Below are 18,374 nucleotides of genomic sequence, written 5' to 3'. Positions count from 1 at the left end.
ACAATCAAACTTGTTGTCCTTTTACATTTCCTACTGCTATGTATCAATTGGTGTTCTCTGTTTGGTGATGCAGATTACTAGAGGAGGAGTAAACAGTGGATGGCTGGCCCCTGTACACTCAGGCCCTTGCATTATGAAAAGCATGTGTAGGTATGTGTACATGTTTTAACCCATGTGCACTCATACCAACAGTCTTCCGTCATCATAATAATGCCTATAATACAGTATCCCTTATTTTACTTTTTCACTCCGATGCTAAGTGGTGACATATGACTCATGGAAATGTGTCAGTCTACATAAGGTTTCTGCTCAGCATGCAGAGCTATATGATGAAAACTATTTCAGGTTGGTTTATGTGGAAGCTGCAGGAACCTTGCTGCATATTTATTGTAAACCACCAAGAAAAGCATGCAGAATCAACGCAGGAGAATGTATCAGTCTCTTTGGCTATGCACATAGGCAGAAAATCATTCAAAACTCTCCTTTAAAAACATTCAACTCTCTCACACTCTGTTAAACACTCTCTGGCCCCTTTATCTCAGCCCATAAGTCCAAGCGATGAGCGTCCGGCAGTCTACTTTCTGCAAGTGGTTTATTATCGCTAATATAACTATTATTCATAATGACAGTGCTGGCTCTTCTCGGACCATGCTGAAGGATCACGGGGAGTGAAGGCTGTGTGATCAGAGCTGTTGGCTCTCTGTTTACCCCCGTTCAGTGACTGCATGCTGCCTTGGAGCAAGCCCACAGATTGCAAAACACCCTCACGGTGAAACCGGATCAGATGTTCAGACAAGGTTCATGGGTTCATCCAGAACAGCGTGTACAAAGAACTGGAGGATCCAAGACCAAGCTCACAGGGACAGGTTGGTAAATTAGAACCATTTTTTCCAGTTTCAGACATTAAATGAATGTTGGTTAGAGTAAGGTGTTACACAGTTGTACCTGCATCAGGATCCTGGTTGAAACGAGCATAGCGAGAGTTCTCCAGCTTGGGTAGGCATTGCTCTATTGGTACCCAGGCATAGGTTTCAGGGCACAGGAGATCTGAAGGCCGGTACTGCCCCTGGGAAATGAGAGAGAGAGAGAGAGAGAGAGAGAGAGAGAGAGAGAGAGAGAGAGAGAGAGAGAGAGAGAGAGAGAGAGAGAGAGAGAGAGAGAGAGAGAGAGAGAGAGAGAGAGAGAGAGTTACTACTTATCATGCTAAAACAATGTTTGATTGTTAAATCAATCAATCCATACAAAATGTCTAATTTAAAATTTTTACAGTTTCTTGTGTTTTGTTCCAGGAAATGCCACAACTTTTGCTGGAATATCATTGGTGTTAAATACCACTTATCCATGCAAAGTATTTATGAACAAGATTCTTTGCAACAAGCAAATAGAATTGGTAGCAACACATCTCACGTCTGCACGCAGAATATGAGCTGCTGCTATCCAGTAGGATGTTTAGAGTTCATCGCTGCAGACTTAACTGCTTCAAAAACTCCCCAGTGTCTATCAAGTTCCTAAATAGCCACAAGTAAAAGGCAGAAAAGGCCTGCGTAACAATGGTGATTTGTAATTTTTTTTAACTTATTTTATTTATTTTTAGTAAAGTATTGCATAACACCATGTTGGGTTTTATACACCATCAGGACCATAGTACAGCCTGGGGTCTGGTTTTGTACAGTATCTGCTGTTTGTCCATGCTATCTGTTTGTTTATACTATGGCTGCAGCATGGGTTAAGTGCCCAAGACAAATTTCCCACAACGTGGGACAATAAAGTTAATCTTGAGTCTTGATGACTGCTTCTTAAATGCCAGGATTTCATAAATGTTTTAATATATTTCCATAAATTCAATACAGTCGGACACAACAAGCAATTTAAATACATCGTCTCATTTTCTAACAACTAACTCATTCATTAATCTAGAAACATTTTACACTGATGATAAAACAATCACTTGTTGCAGCCCTAACAACATTTTTTTCTCACGATGCTGGTGACCCTGTCAGGTTAAAGGTTTGACCAGTTGTAAACGGACCTCGGGGTCAGGATCAGGGTTGAGAGCTGTTCTTTGTTTAAGTCGTGCATCACGGTATCAGGAGTGTTATGTTGTCTGCGATGCTGAGCAGGAAACGTAAACACACCAGCGTATTGTAATGTGTGCTTGTGAAATGGGTACAAGTCTGTATTTGACCTAACATTTTGGATGGAAAGTAAACCAAGCTGAACAAAAACAGCTGTGGGGCGAAGAGAGAGAGAGAAAAAAAAAAAGAATGAGTGAGGAGAAAAGGAGAAAGAGATTCCATTATCAGAGACCTGTGTTCTATCACATAAACAAACACAAACTGCCGGGATAGCTGTGTAAACAAGCAGGCGCCTGCAACGGGCCTGCTGCCCCATCTCAGCAAACACAATAATATTTATCGTTTTTGAGACAGTAAACTGTAGGACAAAGACTCCAAAATGTAGGCAACTGAGGTCAAAAAATGCTGGATGATTAAACTCGGAACAAAACAAAAGACAAATGTCAGCATGAACTCAAAATAAGACAAAGGAAATACCATGCCTGGCTTTACGACCACGAGCCATCTGTGAGTACGCCTGTATGGACAATATGCTGCCTGTTTTTACATGCAGGATAGGATACTATGAGGATGAACTATGCTGCATTACACAGAGGAATAGAAAATGAGAAAGAGAAGAATTTAGTTCATGCACTCATAGTCACTGTGCTCTGGCCACAAATTAAGTGGTGCAGGAGAAAGGCCAATATGTATCACTAAATTCATATAGTCATCAAGGCCAAAACTGAGATATAGGGTGTACGGGGAGGGGGAAGGCAATTTCAAGTAAAGTGAAAGACACCAACATGCTTTAAGTGCTTCTGCTAACAGATGGATGGTGGTGGAATGCTATGCATCTGTAGCGGCAATGGACACACACACACATTGATCGGATGCTCTCCATGTCCCAACAACCTACATCCTTATGAAACTGTCAGCGTAGTCAGCTTGACACTCTCACACTCCCCTCTAAAGACTCCTTCAACATCGCAGTGAGACACGCCTATTTATGCATAAAACACACAAACACACACACACACACACACACCCACACACACACACAACACACACATAAACACACTTCCCGCTACAGGCCTCCGCACCTTAAATTTGCACTTTAACTCAACCTGGATGCATAAAGGTGAAGGGAAAACCCGAGCAGAAATAGAGGTGTGAATGGAGTAGGTAGTCTTTATCGAGAGATAATGAGAGAGATAGCAGAAGAATGAAAACATGGGAGGAGACATGTTTGGATAAGCTGCTATTCCATTTTAACAAGGATGTTGTGTTTTTGCGTGTTTGCACTTTGTATCAGTGTGCATCTGTACAAGAAAAAAAGTGGATGCCTGATTTCTGAAGGCCTCTGTTATTTGTGTGTCTGCCGTCCAACATGATATGTTGCGTCTATCGCTGTAAAGCTTCAGCGGAAAGAGAAGTCTATCTAACCAACATGAGAGACGGAGTCTGGTCATGGCACAGGCACATCAATTCTTCCCCTGAAAAGAAGAAAAGGACGAGGAGAAGGACGTAGGAGTGTGAGAGGACCCAGCTATTAGTGGTCTGGACAGAGGAGAGAGAAAAGAAGAAAGAAGAGGGGAAAGAAAAGCCTGGTTAGCCACAACACATCTGTCAGCTTCTTTTCTTTATTGGACTGAAAGTGAAGACTGAGCTCAGCACGGTCTTTCTTTTTTTCTTCCTTCTTTATTTTTTCCTTCCACAGGTTGGCGTGAAGGCCCTGTAATTTACAGCTACCCCTGTAGCTTCCTTTGGCTCTTCTTCAGCCCAGTGTTTCCTGCTTTCACATCAGCTTGCTCACAATATCCATCTCTTTATCGAACATTTACTTATAGCAACAGACAATAGATGAGACAGTGAGTGCAGAGAATGTCCCAGCCAATCTAATAGCTGGAAATAAAATGGCCTATTCCTAAGAATCGATGTTCCTGAGTGGCTATTAGCTCAGCAAGTGGCGTGAGAAGGGCCACAGAGAGTAACAGTGACTACAGCTTTCTTGTGTGTGTTTCTGTGTGTTATTGGGTTGGAGGGCTAGCCAGCTGCTCGACAGATAACCATGATGAGGCTTTCCAGATGAACATCTTTTCGGTTTGGGCCTCCTCTCTTGAGCGACTCTGTTCCTCCCTTTCTGAATGCTCAGAGCCTCCCTCACAAACCAATCCGTCACCATCCCTCCTTTCTGTGCTTGCATGTTTAGACGGATATAGAAGGTGATGCCGATGACTGACAAACTCTGAAAGGCTCATTTAGAGAGATGGGGAAAAAAAAGGAGATTGGGGATGAAAAAACAAGTGGAGAAAGAAGGAAACATGTAGAAACTTCAGCAGATAGACTTGGCTGCCATCAGAGGTGTGAAAAACGAAAGGGAGATAGGACCGAAACGGGGAGGGATGAGAGAAAATTAGGTGCAGATGGCCGGGTAACGGGATGGCATTTAACGTCACTGAGACACAGACTGAGGCGAGCTGATGGAAACGATAGGAGCAGTCTGAGCGCCAGGACGAAGGGGCCCAGCACGGAGAGAGGGTGTTGGAAGCTGGGGATGAAGAGGGAGGGCTTGGAAAAAGAGACAGAAACGGGGGAAGAGCTAAGTGGGTTAGATGAAGACGAGAAATAAAGAGCTGCTTTTAACACAAGCTACATAAAGCAAAATTGAGACTGTACATTTACAAGTAAGAGAATGCACTCAATCATTCCAATCTATTGTTTTGCAGTGTGTTTTGTTAATTAATGTGCTGAGGTTGACATTTATATGGAGGCAATCTGCTACAGTGCAGGCTTCCCAATGAACTGAACTTTAACAAGACTGAGAGGGAAATTACTCAACCTCATTTAAATAACAAGCTGCCCCAGAGTAAACAATTACACAACCTCAATCATCACAAGTAAATAACACACATCTCCACCGAGCTTGACACACAGTTACACAATACTCTGCAGATCTATTATCACGCCGAGCTCCCTCGGTGACACAGCATCACTCATTCTTTTCAGGCCACACAGACTTTACACATGTACAGATACTGCAGCCCTGATGTCAGAATGAACTTTATGACCAACTCAACAACACACACACAACTGACACAGTGTTTTCTCACACACCTCAAGATAGGGAGCGATGCCACAGGCCCGTACCTGTGATTTATATGAAAACCAATTAAACATACGCATAAATCGAGTGCCACGCTGCAGCCAAGGACTCCTTGTGAAAACCTAGCTTTTGCATTCTGCTTTTTTTCCCCCTTTCTCCTGGCCTAAGTTATGAGTTTAGTATGTTTAAAGTTGAGACCGCTTTCATCGAGCGAGAGACCATCCGCCACAAGTGTCATTCTCATGTCCCACCAATTCACATCAACTCAGCTTCTTGCCAGTTAAAAAGTTTCATATTTTGCTACAGTTAAAACCTGTGTCAGGCAAAAATGTATTAGAACAAATCCTCTGGATAGAAAGTGATGTTTTATCCTTCTGGCAACAATAAATTGGGTTTGTGTGGAGCAAACAGAGGAAGAACTGAGTAACAAATTCATGGATTAATGCGAGCATTCTTTTGGTTCTGGCGTAACAATTCATGTAATCTAATTCTAAATATTTATCTGGTTTCAGCTCCATCAAATGTGAGGATTTACTGCTTTTCTGTTTTAAATCACTGTAAATTAAATTACTTTGGGATCTGGACCATTGTTTGGAAAAAGCAAAAACAAAATTGAATTTGAAGACTTCTACTTGGAAATTCTGTTGAACATTTTTCCTGATATTCTGACATTATATAGACCAAGCAATCAATCACGAAATTGAGAAAACAGAAAATGTGCAGCCAAAGCCTGCAGAATCAAGTCACTAATTAAAATTCATAGACTTACCCCGATGGTCTACATATCATTATTCTCACCCTTTGTTTTTTATGTTCCTTTTGTGTTTTCCCCTGCTTTTATATTTCTTTTTATTGTCTTTTATTTTTACTCCTGATATCATACAAGGCAGCAAGATGTTGGTTCGGGGCAGATCTCACACACTAGCACATCTTGCTTTAGAGGGAGACTTTTTGAGGATGAGGTCATTCACTGCTTCGCGGTCGCACAACGGTTTCACGGTTCAAAGTGATCCTCTTTCAGGCTTGGTGGAGTAAAGACCAGAAGATAGGAGGTGGACTTGGTGTCCTAGTAAGAGGGTTTCCCTGCCTCCATGTGCATTACTTTACACCCACATCTGCTGCTGATTTCCTGCTCATATTGCCAGTTGGGTTTTCACCCAGCCTACCTCTAGCTGAGGTGTCCCTTTACAGTAACGTGTGTGTGTGCACGAGTCAGGGACTGTTCCCAATGTCTGAATGTTCAATGAGTCTATTCTTGTTAACAGTATCGGTGCAGCATGAATCTCTGCAGGAAAGAGCATTAAGTTATAGAGTATTCTGGAGGTCAACTGGACACCTACTTCAGTCTGAGACATAGCGGCTCCAAGAGTGTGATGTAAGGCTGGTTGCAGAATAGATGAGGTCACGAATGTTAGACCTTGTTCTGTTTGCTTCTGGCAAAAGATATTAAAAAAATAACATGCAATACAAACAGGAGCCTGTTTTGTAATGTAGGAGGTTGAACACAATAGTGAATGGGATATTTAATCAGGATTAAGCATTTGTCAAGCACTTTAGGTAGAACAAGGACATTTGACCCAAACAGACAAATACGGTCACCACGGTGTCACATTTGTGTACTCCTGGCAGTATGTTATTCAGCTGCTTGTCACCCAGGACAAGCCTGAACTCAGAGGGTATACAAAGGAGCCTAGTGTGACCCAGAGCCGAGCCGTGCTAACCTAGGCTAGCCCGGAGCAGCACTCTGACCCAGGGTCACATTCAGCCAACCTTCGTCAAAAAACAATAAACAGAGGCCCTGATCCATACATCCGTGCTCTCTTTCTCTCTCTCAAACATACAGCTCTCACAATACACCCACTCTATCGTTCTAACACTGTTGAAATGCAAACATTCTGTCCAGACAAGGGGCATGGCCAGGGGGCCTGGAGCTGCTGATGGACACACGTAAACAGCACAGCTCACACAAACACACATGCAGCTAGACAAATATCACCAGAACCAATGCAGGCTGGACAGAGGGACAGCGCCAATGAATGACATGTCCAAACAAGCCGTGTCTCAGAATAGACCACAGAGATGTACTTTCACCACAGTCCGTGACAAAATGTACGTACTTGTGTGTGTGTTTAGTTCTGCGGGAGTGTGCCCCGAACATGTCTGGGCTCTGCGTTTGGGGAGATTTATCCTAACTGTTGCTGTTTAAACACTCCAGGTCCACCAGGGCCTTTTCACCCTTCTCAACACATTACCACAGGATGGCCTTCAAATAAAGCACCCAGTTCGGTTTAGTCTCCCCCTTGGGCCCCTTGAAAACCCACACAATCCACTCCACCCACCCCCCAATCTGACCCAGCACTACCTCGCCGGGCTATGCGTCACGGCTCCGCGGATGACAGGTTAATGAGGAGAAAATATTTTTACAGGATCGCATTTCGACAAGAGCCCTGAGAACCAATGGCAGCGCTTTTATGGGCATCAGCTCACAGACTGGGCACTTTTATCTCTTTATTCTCTTTCTTCTGGTCTTTATAGGCAGGCGAGCTGTTACGCCTGTCTGACACAGACCACAGCTTACCGACTTGCAGTTAATGCCGCAGCCGCTAATCTCAGTCTTAAAACCCCACCTCAAACTTCTAACTGCAATATTTAACCCTACGCCCTCCACCCACATTTTGAATAATTGTCTAACTGTATTTATGAGACCAGTTTATTCTGTCCAGTAGTGCTTATCAAAGATCTGAATGCAATCCCTTGCCAAAAAGAAACTAGGCGTTTCAGACAAAGTGGCGCAGCTGCAGAAGGTTTGAAAATAAATAGTGCTGAAGTTAATGGCAAGGCAAACACCTCAGGCTGGCAGATAGAGGGCTCTGGATCTGCTCAGCATGACACCATCTCCAAACTCTCATATTCACCCGCCACCCCCCAACTCCATCCTTCCACACAGCAAGACTGAATCGTCTGACCTGACCTGTTGAACTCTGCTCACTTGGACCATCACCCTGTCAGCGCTCCTCCTGGGGGGTGCCAGGCAGCGGCTGCCCCCAGACTTTGCCGCAGCCTGTTAATGATTTGTTAAAAACACAACCGTGGCAGGACACAACGAAAAGAAAAAAGATGATGAGGTATAAAAGAGAAGAGAAATTATCAAAAACTTTAAACAAATCTTTCTGCTAAGAGGTGCACTGTTGGTGGTCTTCAGTCAAACTAAATCAAACACAACTGTTTTTGTCAGAAAGGCTCCAATTTAAGACGTTGGGGAGGGGAGCTGGAAGCCAGCAACAGCGGTATGCTTTAGCTTATAAATTTCAGAGAGGGAGAAAATGTGCTTGGTTGGGTTTGATCTTATTTTGACGGGCACAGGTTTTCTAACATGAGGACTGTTGGAGGGAAATTCTGCTGGCAAAAGAATAACTTTGAAAACCCAACTGACTATTGTTTCATCTAAGAAAAAGAAAGTATAAAGAAAGAAATTAATTATTATTATTATAAACTCATTCCACCTCTAGTTAAGCCATCACGTCTTAGTGCATCTTCAAATGCAGATATGGCAATTGGAGAAACAGGATTCTCACCACTTGTGCCTGCCAGCTGAGTAATAACCCTAGACTAAATGAAGAAAATGTGACGCCCTAACTCTAAATAAAATGTATTGAAGGTTTGTTTGGTCTGATCTCCTCTCTCCCTATCTTTCATCCCAACCAGCATGGTGGCTGGTTTCCTGAACAGTTGCTGAAAGAAGAACTGAAGCAAAAAACAAAAAGACGGACAGAAAGAGAAAAAGGGGGTGGCTATGCTGTGCCTGGACCTGTAGGACCTGTGAAGCGTAAACCCACAGTTCCACACAAACATTGCTGTTTGCCGTAAAACACTTTATAATACAACTCATGAAAATCTATCAAAGGGGTTATAACGTCTGTGCCGCGAGAAAAATGGAAAGGAAGAACGAAGCGTCCTCATAAACAGATCCAACATACATACATATACATACACACACACACACACACACACACACACACACACACACACACACACACTTCTTTATGTGTACTCTAGCACAGTATGCAGGAAAGGGGGGGTCCTCTAGATGCCTCAAACTCACCCACTCTTAATCTGCCCAGATGTACAACAAGTGACACGCTGAATGTGAGGTCACACACGTACACATAACATACTGTCTGAAAAAGCCTCTTGAGTGAGAAAAAAAAACATGCATGCAGGGTCCTGATAGCGGTGGCTCGGAGACTTTTAGCATGTCACAACCTGCAACTGCGTACCTGGAGAGGAGACTGCTTGAGGGAGAGATTCATTACATTGATGAGAATTTTCAGGATTGACTTGATAGAACTGCAACTAAACCAATAAGAGTATGACCCCTTTAGTATTGATCAGTATTCAACTTGTGCATGTATTTGTATTTCCTGAGAAAATGAGGTCATTTGTACATGCCTGAACTGGGTGTCATGTCTAACTGATGTCATGAGAAGGAGGGTCATGCAGCAGGTGACAGAAAAACCTGCAGGCACACACTGACGGAGGACAAACATTACCATAGCAGCAACAGACTGAAACCAACATCAAGTCCTTTTATCGGCCGTAACACACTCTTCCACACAGTGGCTGACACCTGGATGGATTTATTTCAGGTCCAGTGAATTTAAAAGCCATGCGGTAAACTGCTGGCTGTTGCTAGAGAACTGACCGGCTCTCTGACAGTGTGTTTGTTGTTTGTGGGCGAGGAGGAGTGGGATTGAAAGGGAACGGAGGTGCAGCTGCTGCAAAAAAAAGGGTAATTTAAAAGTCAGTGAAGTACCACCGAGAAAACGAATACTCCTTTTCATCTTGCTTCCTTTTCTCATTTGGCAGACATTTTGTCACTCCTTTTTTCTCTCCATCTGTACTCTTCCTCCTCCTTTCACTTATTTTGCTCACTCCTTTCTTCCCCGCTGTGGAAAATGTAATGGTTTCCTGGGCTCAGAACAAGACATTCTTTCACTGGGAACAATAATAACAAGAGTAAGAGCCACTTCTTGTAACTCTCTCACTCCCTCGCTGACTGGGTACGACTGGGTATTCTGTCTCTGTGCATATTCGTGTGTATGTGCATGTATGCCACACTTGAAAATTGCTTGATCTGCTAGTACTGCCAATTGGTAAAGCCAAGTGGATGAGCGCCTCGTTTGTTATCATCAAAGTCTGCTTATTCAGGACTTCAAAATAACCGACACGGACAAGTGCTCACGCATACACACACCTCGGCACAGAAATGGAAAATCACTACAACGTGGCATGGATCTTTTACTACATGTTTGGCCCAAAATCAAAAGTGGAAGTGTATCAAATGAAAGCAAATGAAATTCTGAGTACATTTTGTGAGTTGCTGAAGCTGCATGGTTACTGGAGGACAAGGGAATAAAATAGGGTTAGGCATTTGTATTTGGTGTTGACAGATAAACATGCTAAGGCAGATAATGTCAAGAGTTGAACCTGAGGTAATATAGGATGTATAATGCCGGATAGGGTTTACTGTTTAGGTTATAACTTTACTGTCACTTTGTTGTTATTTCACCTAGTAATCTCATTGTACTTGTAAAAAAAACGTATCTGCATCTAGATGTATAGGTCTACTGCAAAATGTCTTGCAGTTTGTTAGGGAAGCCTAACAAACTGAAGCCTAACTGGTACTATTGTCACCAGTTAACCATTGCCTTTTGACCACAATCAGTCCAAGCAAGCTACAAATATGCTGCGTGACTTTTTTTAGGCTAATATCAGAAAGCCAGATAATTTAGCTTTCTAAGCCACAAAGCATCAGTTACTCCGTCTAAAGTCACAAGAGCGGTTAATTCAAATGACTTTTAGCTTCAAATGGAAGGCAATGTGAAAAAAGGAAGAGTGGCAGAAGGGCCAATACCTTTGGTCTCATTTAGCCTCCAACCGCTTCACCTTCTGCTCTCCACAGCTCAACATCAGAGGGCCAGTCAGGGCTAAGGGAGGGCCCAAGGAGGGCCAAAGGACAGGAGCCAGGGGCAGGATGTCACGTCTAACCCCGAACCCACCAGCCAAACTAGCAAGACTCTTTGGGACGCTCTGTCCCAGCTTTGAAGACAAAGAAGAGGGTCTGACACTGGCCAGGCAACCTCCTGTTCCTGGCTGCACTCCAAGTCTTCTAGGACCCTTTAAGGCTGCACTGCAGGGCCATGTCCAGGCTTTGGCACTGCTTAGAAGTTTTAAACCCCATCACAAAAGGAGCATTTCCCTGGGCATGCAGAGATGTGACCTGGCAGAAAGGACTCAGAACTCAAGAACGCTCTAAAATGGAAACACACATAAGAGCAAGTCCACTCCTACGACTGTAGCCTTAGGGCCGTTACAGAGTCAACGCATCGGTACACACACGCGTCCGCAAGGCAACGCATTGGCCGTCATTATGCGTTGTAGCAAAATGTGTCATATTAGTTTTTAATGCGCAACGTGCCGACGGACACAATACTATGCGTTGTTGATGGGGGGGCATTGCAAGTATTGTACATTGCTTCAAGTATATGTTATATTTACAGATTATAATATATTCACCCTTTCTGCAGTTACCTCATCCTATCCTCCAATCCCTTTTAATTTGACTTTAATTTGTCTTCCGATGTTGTAGGCTACATGCTGTTACTAGCGTTATTTGTTTTGTTCACAAAGTTCAGCCGCCTTCATATGAAAATGAATTATCCCACTGTCACCATTTCAATGTTGGCTAGGCTATACGTTTAGTAAAAAATTAGCAATAGGATGCACTCCTCTTCAGTTGCCATTTTGATCTGAATATCAGCAGTCTATGGTACTCCTTGTTGTGTGAGAGGTGTATTGCCATTCAGGCATTGCCCGTGACGCTTGCGTCCGCTGTGTAGACTATGAAACGGAGCGTGTCACGTTCCTTGCTTGCGTTGTTTGCTCACGTTGCTTGCGTGTATACTCTGTAACGGTTAAATCACAAACACACATGCAGCAGAAAGATACGAGGGGACGGGGCACACAAAAGAACAGCTCAGCTGGAGGCTTAAGAAAGTGTTACCTTACTACTAGTTCCAGTGTGTCTATGAACACTATATAGAGTCACCGTAAAAAGCCTTTCACAATCCTGCTGGTATCAGTTACATAAACAATGCACTTTTATTGCTCCTCAGGGAATGAGAGGACTGTATGAATAATTGTTTGAAATTCCACAGAGAGGAAACTGGTTTTGAAGGGAAAATAATATGTTTTCAGTATTCCACTCAGCATGGGCTGAGAAAGGCAATCCACGCTTCCACAGTTCACATTCACCCTATTAATAACCTGACACACCAGATGGTTTGTCACACAGAACCATCTGAAAATACAAGTCAGGTGATTGAATGAACCATCTGTCCATCATGTCCGTCATTGTTGTTATGAACGGACAGTTGCGGATGACACACACACACACACACACACACACACACACACACACACACACACACACACACACACACACACACACACACACACACACACACACACACACACACACACACACACACACACACACACACACACACACACACACCACTTGTAGCTACGTACTGGATGCTGATTGGCTCGGTCTGCGGCTGTTCGGACCCAAATGCATTACTTATGCAATGCCGAGATTTTTGCATGATGCCGTGATAATGACAGAATCCAGCTGCCGTACAAACACATTAATGTACATACAATAAAAGCTTGCACACATAAGAGTTTTCAGTGGTTGTCCACATAAGTATAATGCACTGATTTGATTATCTGCTTCTATTTGCAAAAAGCTCAATTTGCGTGTGAAAAGCCACAGGTTAGCATGCACAGGAGGCTCAAATGAGGGGCAGACTTTTATTTTTAATGTATCCACATTAGTGTGTACATGTTCTCAGAAAGCGATGGGTAGAGGGAGTTCCCTGAAGAGGTGGCAAGGGGAAAGGGGAGGGGGTAGGTGGGTAACGTGGAGAGTGGGAGTGGTGTTCAAGGAGTTTGAGTGGTGTCCAGCAGGGTTCAAGTGCTGGTGTTTTGGTCTTTAAAGAGGCAAGCAGCAGGACTGAGATCCAGAAACCAGAAACCCTCCAACACAATAACGGTGGAGTTTAGGGGCTCCCCATCTTAGCGACTTGAACAATTCCACAGTATGGCTGTGCATTAATGATCTACTTGGGCTCATATGCAAATCAGACAAAGGAGCGGCACACTATGCATGTGGAGAGAGTGCGTTTGAGCGCGGGTGTGCTTCTGTGGGAGTATGAGAGCCCAGAGGTGGGAACCGGGCAACCTTCTCACCCTTTTTCTGTGTTCTTTCCCGAGGGTAAAATAGGAAGAAGTGGGGAGGCTGTGAACAAGACGCCGCAATGGCAAACCCACAAGAACAGATATGGGGGGTTTGGGGGAATAAATACCAGCGCAGAGGGGGGTTAGGTGCTGTGGTAACAGCGTTCTCAGACAAACAGCGTGATCAAGATTCAACACACTGACACATAAACAGAGCAAACACACTCACATACACTCCATACACAGACTCCCAAACTGGCAAAGCACCCCCCAAAAGAAGAGGTAAATGGATAAAAAGATGTGGCACTCTGCCATAATCCCCAACAAGACATCAGCCTCCTATGGACAAGAACAAGCTCTGGGAACATCTGAATGAAATGACAGAGAAATAGAGGATGGATGAGAGAAAAAGAGGATGAATGGTAAATCTTGGCCAAACTAATGGACTTGGACAGGCTCCTTTCTTTCACCATCCTCCAGAAGCTATAGATCTTTAAATGGTGTTTGGTGTGAATGTCAGCGTGTTTGTGTGCAGTGGCTCCTGTGTGCATGAGCATTTTGTGTAAAAGTACATGAACTGTAGTAAAATGATGCCTATATATGCACACGTTCAACACACTCCTTGCTGTCGAGTTAAAGTTGCCGTCACCAGTGTGAACTTCATCTCAACCTTTAATGTCTTTAGCAGCCCTGTCCTCTCTTCCTTGCCTGTGCCTCCCCTCTATCCCTTTTTTGCTCTCACACTCTCTTTACTTACCTTTTCCTTGTTTTTCCACTCCTAACTTGAGGTTTACTGCGTATGAATCAGCTGTGGAGGTTTAATTTGAGTATACAGTTTAATGCATTTGCATGTTTGTCATCTTGATAGCGACAAAGGATCCCTGATCTACCTTTGGACTGTTACCAGAAGTTGATCTTTAAGGTAACCCCCCTCTTGCACCATTTAGTCAACACTTTCCTTCAAAAAAAGTATACTCGATCTGTATAACTAAGCTGGATAGACTTCCATTCCAATTCCATACTGTAAAAATGAACATTTAGAGCAGGTGCTAGTGTTCATGTCAAAATGAGAGAGGAATGCACATAGGTGCACCCCTCTAGAGGCCTTTGCACCTATAATAACAAAAGTAGGAGAGGAAAAAGAGGAGGACTGGTCTTCCTCTTCCTTTACAAGCAGGCAGTTGGGACATTTAATGTCTCTCAGGAAGATAGAAACCTACATTATGCAAAAGTAATCAGAGAAACCACTTTGGTCACTGGACTGAGTGGGGAGGACCAGTTCACGGAGGGGGCGGATGGACCGTGCGAGAGATATGTAAATAATGTGGGACAGGGATTGAAATTGACTCATCCTCCTGGAACAGTTACTGCTTCTCTTCCACACAACAGATATCTTGACCATCTCTCCTGAACGGAGAGATGCTATGGAAGCGAGGCTCAGTGTGAAACATTAAAACCCAAAACAGATAAACATTTTTCTCACGGGAAATGGGCTGGCACATCCAAATGTTAGTCATATATCAGTGTGTAATTTCAGGGAGCAGGAAAAGAACTCACACTTTAAGTGAAATATTATAAACAAAGCATGGGAATACAGCATCATTGAGCTTAATGCTGTACTGCCGTTAAACTGGTTATCATTAACAGTTGACGGAAATTTGAATTTCAAGACAAACTCAAATTCAGCAGTGATGCCATGAAGTTATATAAGGGACAGAAGTGTGTTATCTATCAGAGCAAATGTTAGCATGGGTGTATGTTTAACCCACACTAGGATTATGTAGTGTTGCAGCAGTTCTCTCGCTGTTGCCAAAAGATTTACTATTAAATGTAATACTATAAAACATGTAAAAATGCTTAGGGAACGATTTTGATCAAAGTACCATCAAACAACCAATCATTAAAAAGTAAAAAACATGAGAAACGTGTTGTACACAATGCGTACCTTATACCGCATCTTGGGACAGGAGTGAATGTAAAAGCCCAGGTAGTAGTAGGACAGCTTGGGGGACTGTTTCTGCAGCTGTCTGGTGAAAGCGATCTCCCTGTGGCAGGAAACACACAGACACACCTTTTCAGAGAGGCACTGGAAGAAGAGGCTCAGGCTCTCAAAATCACACATATGCATGCAGTTGGTGGTGTTACTTTTTCACAGTAACTGCTCACTTCAGCACCACTTTCTCTTTTTCAGCTGATCCTGGTTGGAGATGCTGAATTGCAGTGTACACAGTACATAATCTCGTTTGCAGTTTAAACAGTGTGTTAAAATAAATGCATTACATATTTTCCTGTTGATTTTATTATTTTAGATTTATGTTTGTTGACAAAGACCATTTTAGAATATATTTATTCATATACACCAGCTAACTTAAAATGTGTTTTTCTTACAAGTTAGTATATCAACAGCATGTAAATGAGGGCATTAAGAAATACAATTGGTACTAGCAGCTCTGACTAGAGCAGTGCCTAAGCTGAGGAAGTAAACACCCATACTCAAAAAGACAGCTTTTCTTGGTCTCATTTCATTACACAAAAACAACTGCCTTCTCTTTATCAGCATTGAGCCCTCCAGTAGAAAAGAAGGTGGTAAAAAGAAGGAGAGAGTGTGTAAAATAAAGATTTAGAACTTGGAAGATTTATATTGCTTCTTCAAATACAGTAAATGTCTTGCCTGCTTTATGTCCCTCAATAGTTAGTCTTCCCTAATTGCATCCTTTTTCTAAAAGCCTATTTTCCTCTTTCCCTCCGCTGTTTCCTTCACTATTCCATAACTAAATTCCAGCTCCTCTTTCTTCTCTCTTTTTGTTTCACTCTTCCTTCCACCCACTCAAATGAAGGGGGAGAAATCCCTTTCTTACAATACTTAACAGAGAGAGAAAGAGGCCTTAAAATAAAATAGATGCACTGAAAAATAAGACATGGGACAAAGCAGGCCAATCCAGGGAGGGGGAGAGACAGGGAGAGAGAGAGAGAGAGTGCGGGAGAGCAGGAGAAGAATATAAAAGAGGAGGGTCAAGAAAGAGAAAGGGAGGGAGAAGAGAGGCAGCTAGAGTGAGGTGCTAGAAGGTCACCCGCTTGCTGCCAGGTTCCTGGGTTCCCATCCCCTCTTCACAAAAGGCCTGAATTGGGGGAGGCGGGTCAAAAGAGGCGAGGGGCCCATTCACAAAAAGGACTGCCCCCCCCCCCCCCCCCCCCCCCCCCCCCTTCACTTGAGGCCTTCACACCCCCACCTCCACCCCCATGGCAGCAGCTTGAGTCCGCCATTATCCCCTCTTCAGCCATCTGACACTCCAGCACAAGCCAATTATCAAGTCCTCTGCTCCTGCACAGCTTCCCTCATACTAATGTACACACACACGCACACACACACACACTACCCAGTTATGTAGTGCAGATGCTGCTGGTTATCACTGGGCCCACACCCTGGCCAAATGAAAACAACACACAGACACACACACACACACATAAACCATAATTGTGCTTACCACAAGGTGCTTGTGCGTGCAGAAACGCACCAAGAACGGTGTTGATTGGCCAGATATAACAGTGCGCCGCTAGTAATGGGAAGCACATATTTAACTCAGGACATTAATCTGAAATCAGACAGCATATGTATGGACTGTGAAAAAAATGTGGGATTTTTAATGTTCAGTACTGTCTATGTAATAACGGCCTGATACATTCTCTTTGTTTGCTCTGGCACAGCAATGCTCCATCGCAACCCCTTAAAAATTGGAACTATAAAAAGTTGGGAGCAAGTTCAAGCTAAATTAACTGAACAGCACACAAGTTAAACAAACAGTTTGAAATAATGATATGAGAGTGTGAAGCCTTGAGCCAGCCATGTGTACAGAGCCTTTTTGTGTTGCTTTGCATTTGATACATTTTGCAGGTAACACACCTCTAGCATGTTGCTGTAGGCTATATGCATATATGTGCATTCTGCCACTTTATTGTGTACAAAACAAACAACTGAGTAATATTTTTGAATTTTGACTAGCTGCAGTATCAGCAATCACTGGATTTTTAAGAACTTGGATGAAGAACATGGGCAACACAACATAATCAGGACATTCCCATAAGAAAGTGATAGAGGCTGGACACCAGCTGTGTTTCCTACACACAGCGCCTTAGGCACCTCATTATGTGCCTCTTTACTTCTCCTCCTCCTCCTCCTTCTGTCCTCTAGGCCCGTGGCAAAAGGAGCTGCACTCCTGCAAGACATTTCTCAACATCCCCCTCTCCTGTTTCCACTGCTGAATCACACCTTTATACACATACTGGTGTACAGAGGAAGGCCAAAATGCACACAGTGCTGTATTTGTACTTTTGTAACACACATTTAACCACAACTGTGACATAATCCAAGCTCTACAGCTGTTTTCTCAGATGATGACCCGGCAAATATGTCTAACAAATCAGGGTTCCCACTGTAATACTTGTGTAAAATTCTAAAACTTTCTCCTGACTTTCCATAACCTTTCCATGACTTTTTCTTACTAAAAAAAATCTAAATTGTGCTTCATACATGTACATCTGATTTTTCAAATGTTGTTTTAAAGGAGTGCACATGTGCGTGGTTGAGCGGCCCAGGTTCCAATCCATCTGGGCTTGCTGTGGAGAAGAAACACCATCTAATGAATGAAGGTTTGCACACGTTGTGTGTGGGTGTGTGCGTACATGCATTCTGAACAGTAAGTTTTGGACAGAGTCGGCCAGGCCAAGCAGACTAGGGAGTGTCCAGACCTGATCAAAGGCCCAGGATCTGATGTCTGTAAACAAGCGGGAGGTTTTTAGTCCCGCTTGCTCCCTTCTCCAAGGCCTCCTCCACACACCGAGCACTCTGTGTTACTCTTGGACTCAGACTCTTAAAATAATAAGTGATGGGGAACTGTGTGCTTATGATGACCAGG

The 18,374-nt window shown here is 43.4% G+C and overlaps 1 protein-coding gene across 3 annotated transcripts in view; it reads right to left on the bottom strand.

The window, feature by feature from the left end:
• LOC117960287 (arginyl-tRNA--protein transferase 1) overlaps window positions 1–18,374 on the bottom strand; it is a 57,053-nt gene that overhangs the window by 6,498 nt on the left and 32,181 nt on the right. For all 3 annotated transcript variants that reach the window (XM_034898097.1, XM_034898099.1, XM_034898098.1), the window contains 2 exons: window positions 15,407–15,506; window positions 946–1,066 (listed from right to left, as the gene is read on the bottom strand). In XM_034898097.1, coding sequence (XP_034753988.1) covers window positions 946–1,066; window positions 15,407–15,506 — 221 coding nt within the window. The remainder of the gene's footprint in view (window positions 1–945; window positions 1,067–15,406; window positions 15,507–18,374) is intronic.

The sequence above is a fragment of the Etheostoma cragini genome, chromosome 17, assembly GCF_013103735.1.
Source record: "Etheostoma cragini isolate CJK2018 chromosome 17, CSU_Ecrag_1.0, whole genome shotgun sequence".
Taxonomy (NCBI): domain Eukaryota; kingdom Metazoa; phylum Chordata; class Actinopteri; order Perciformes; family Percidae; genus Etheostoma; species Etheostoma cragini.
This window is presented reverse-complemented; position numbering and strand designations above follow the sequence as displayed.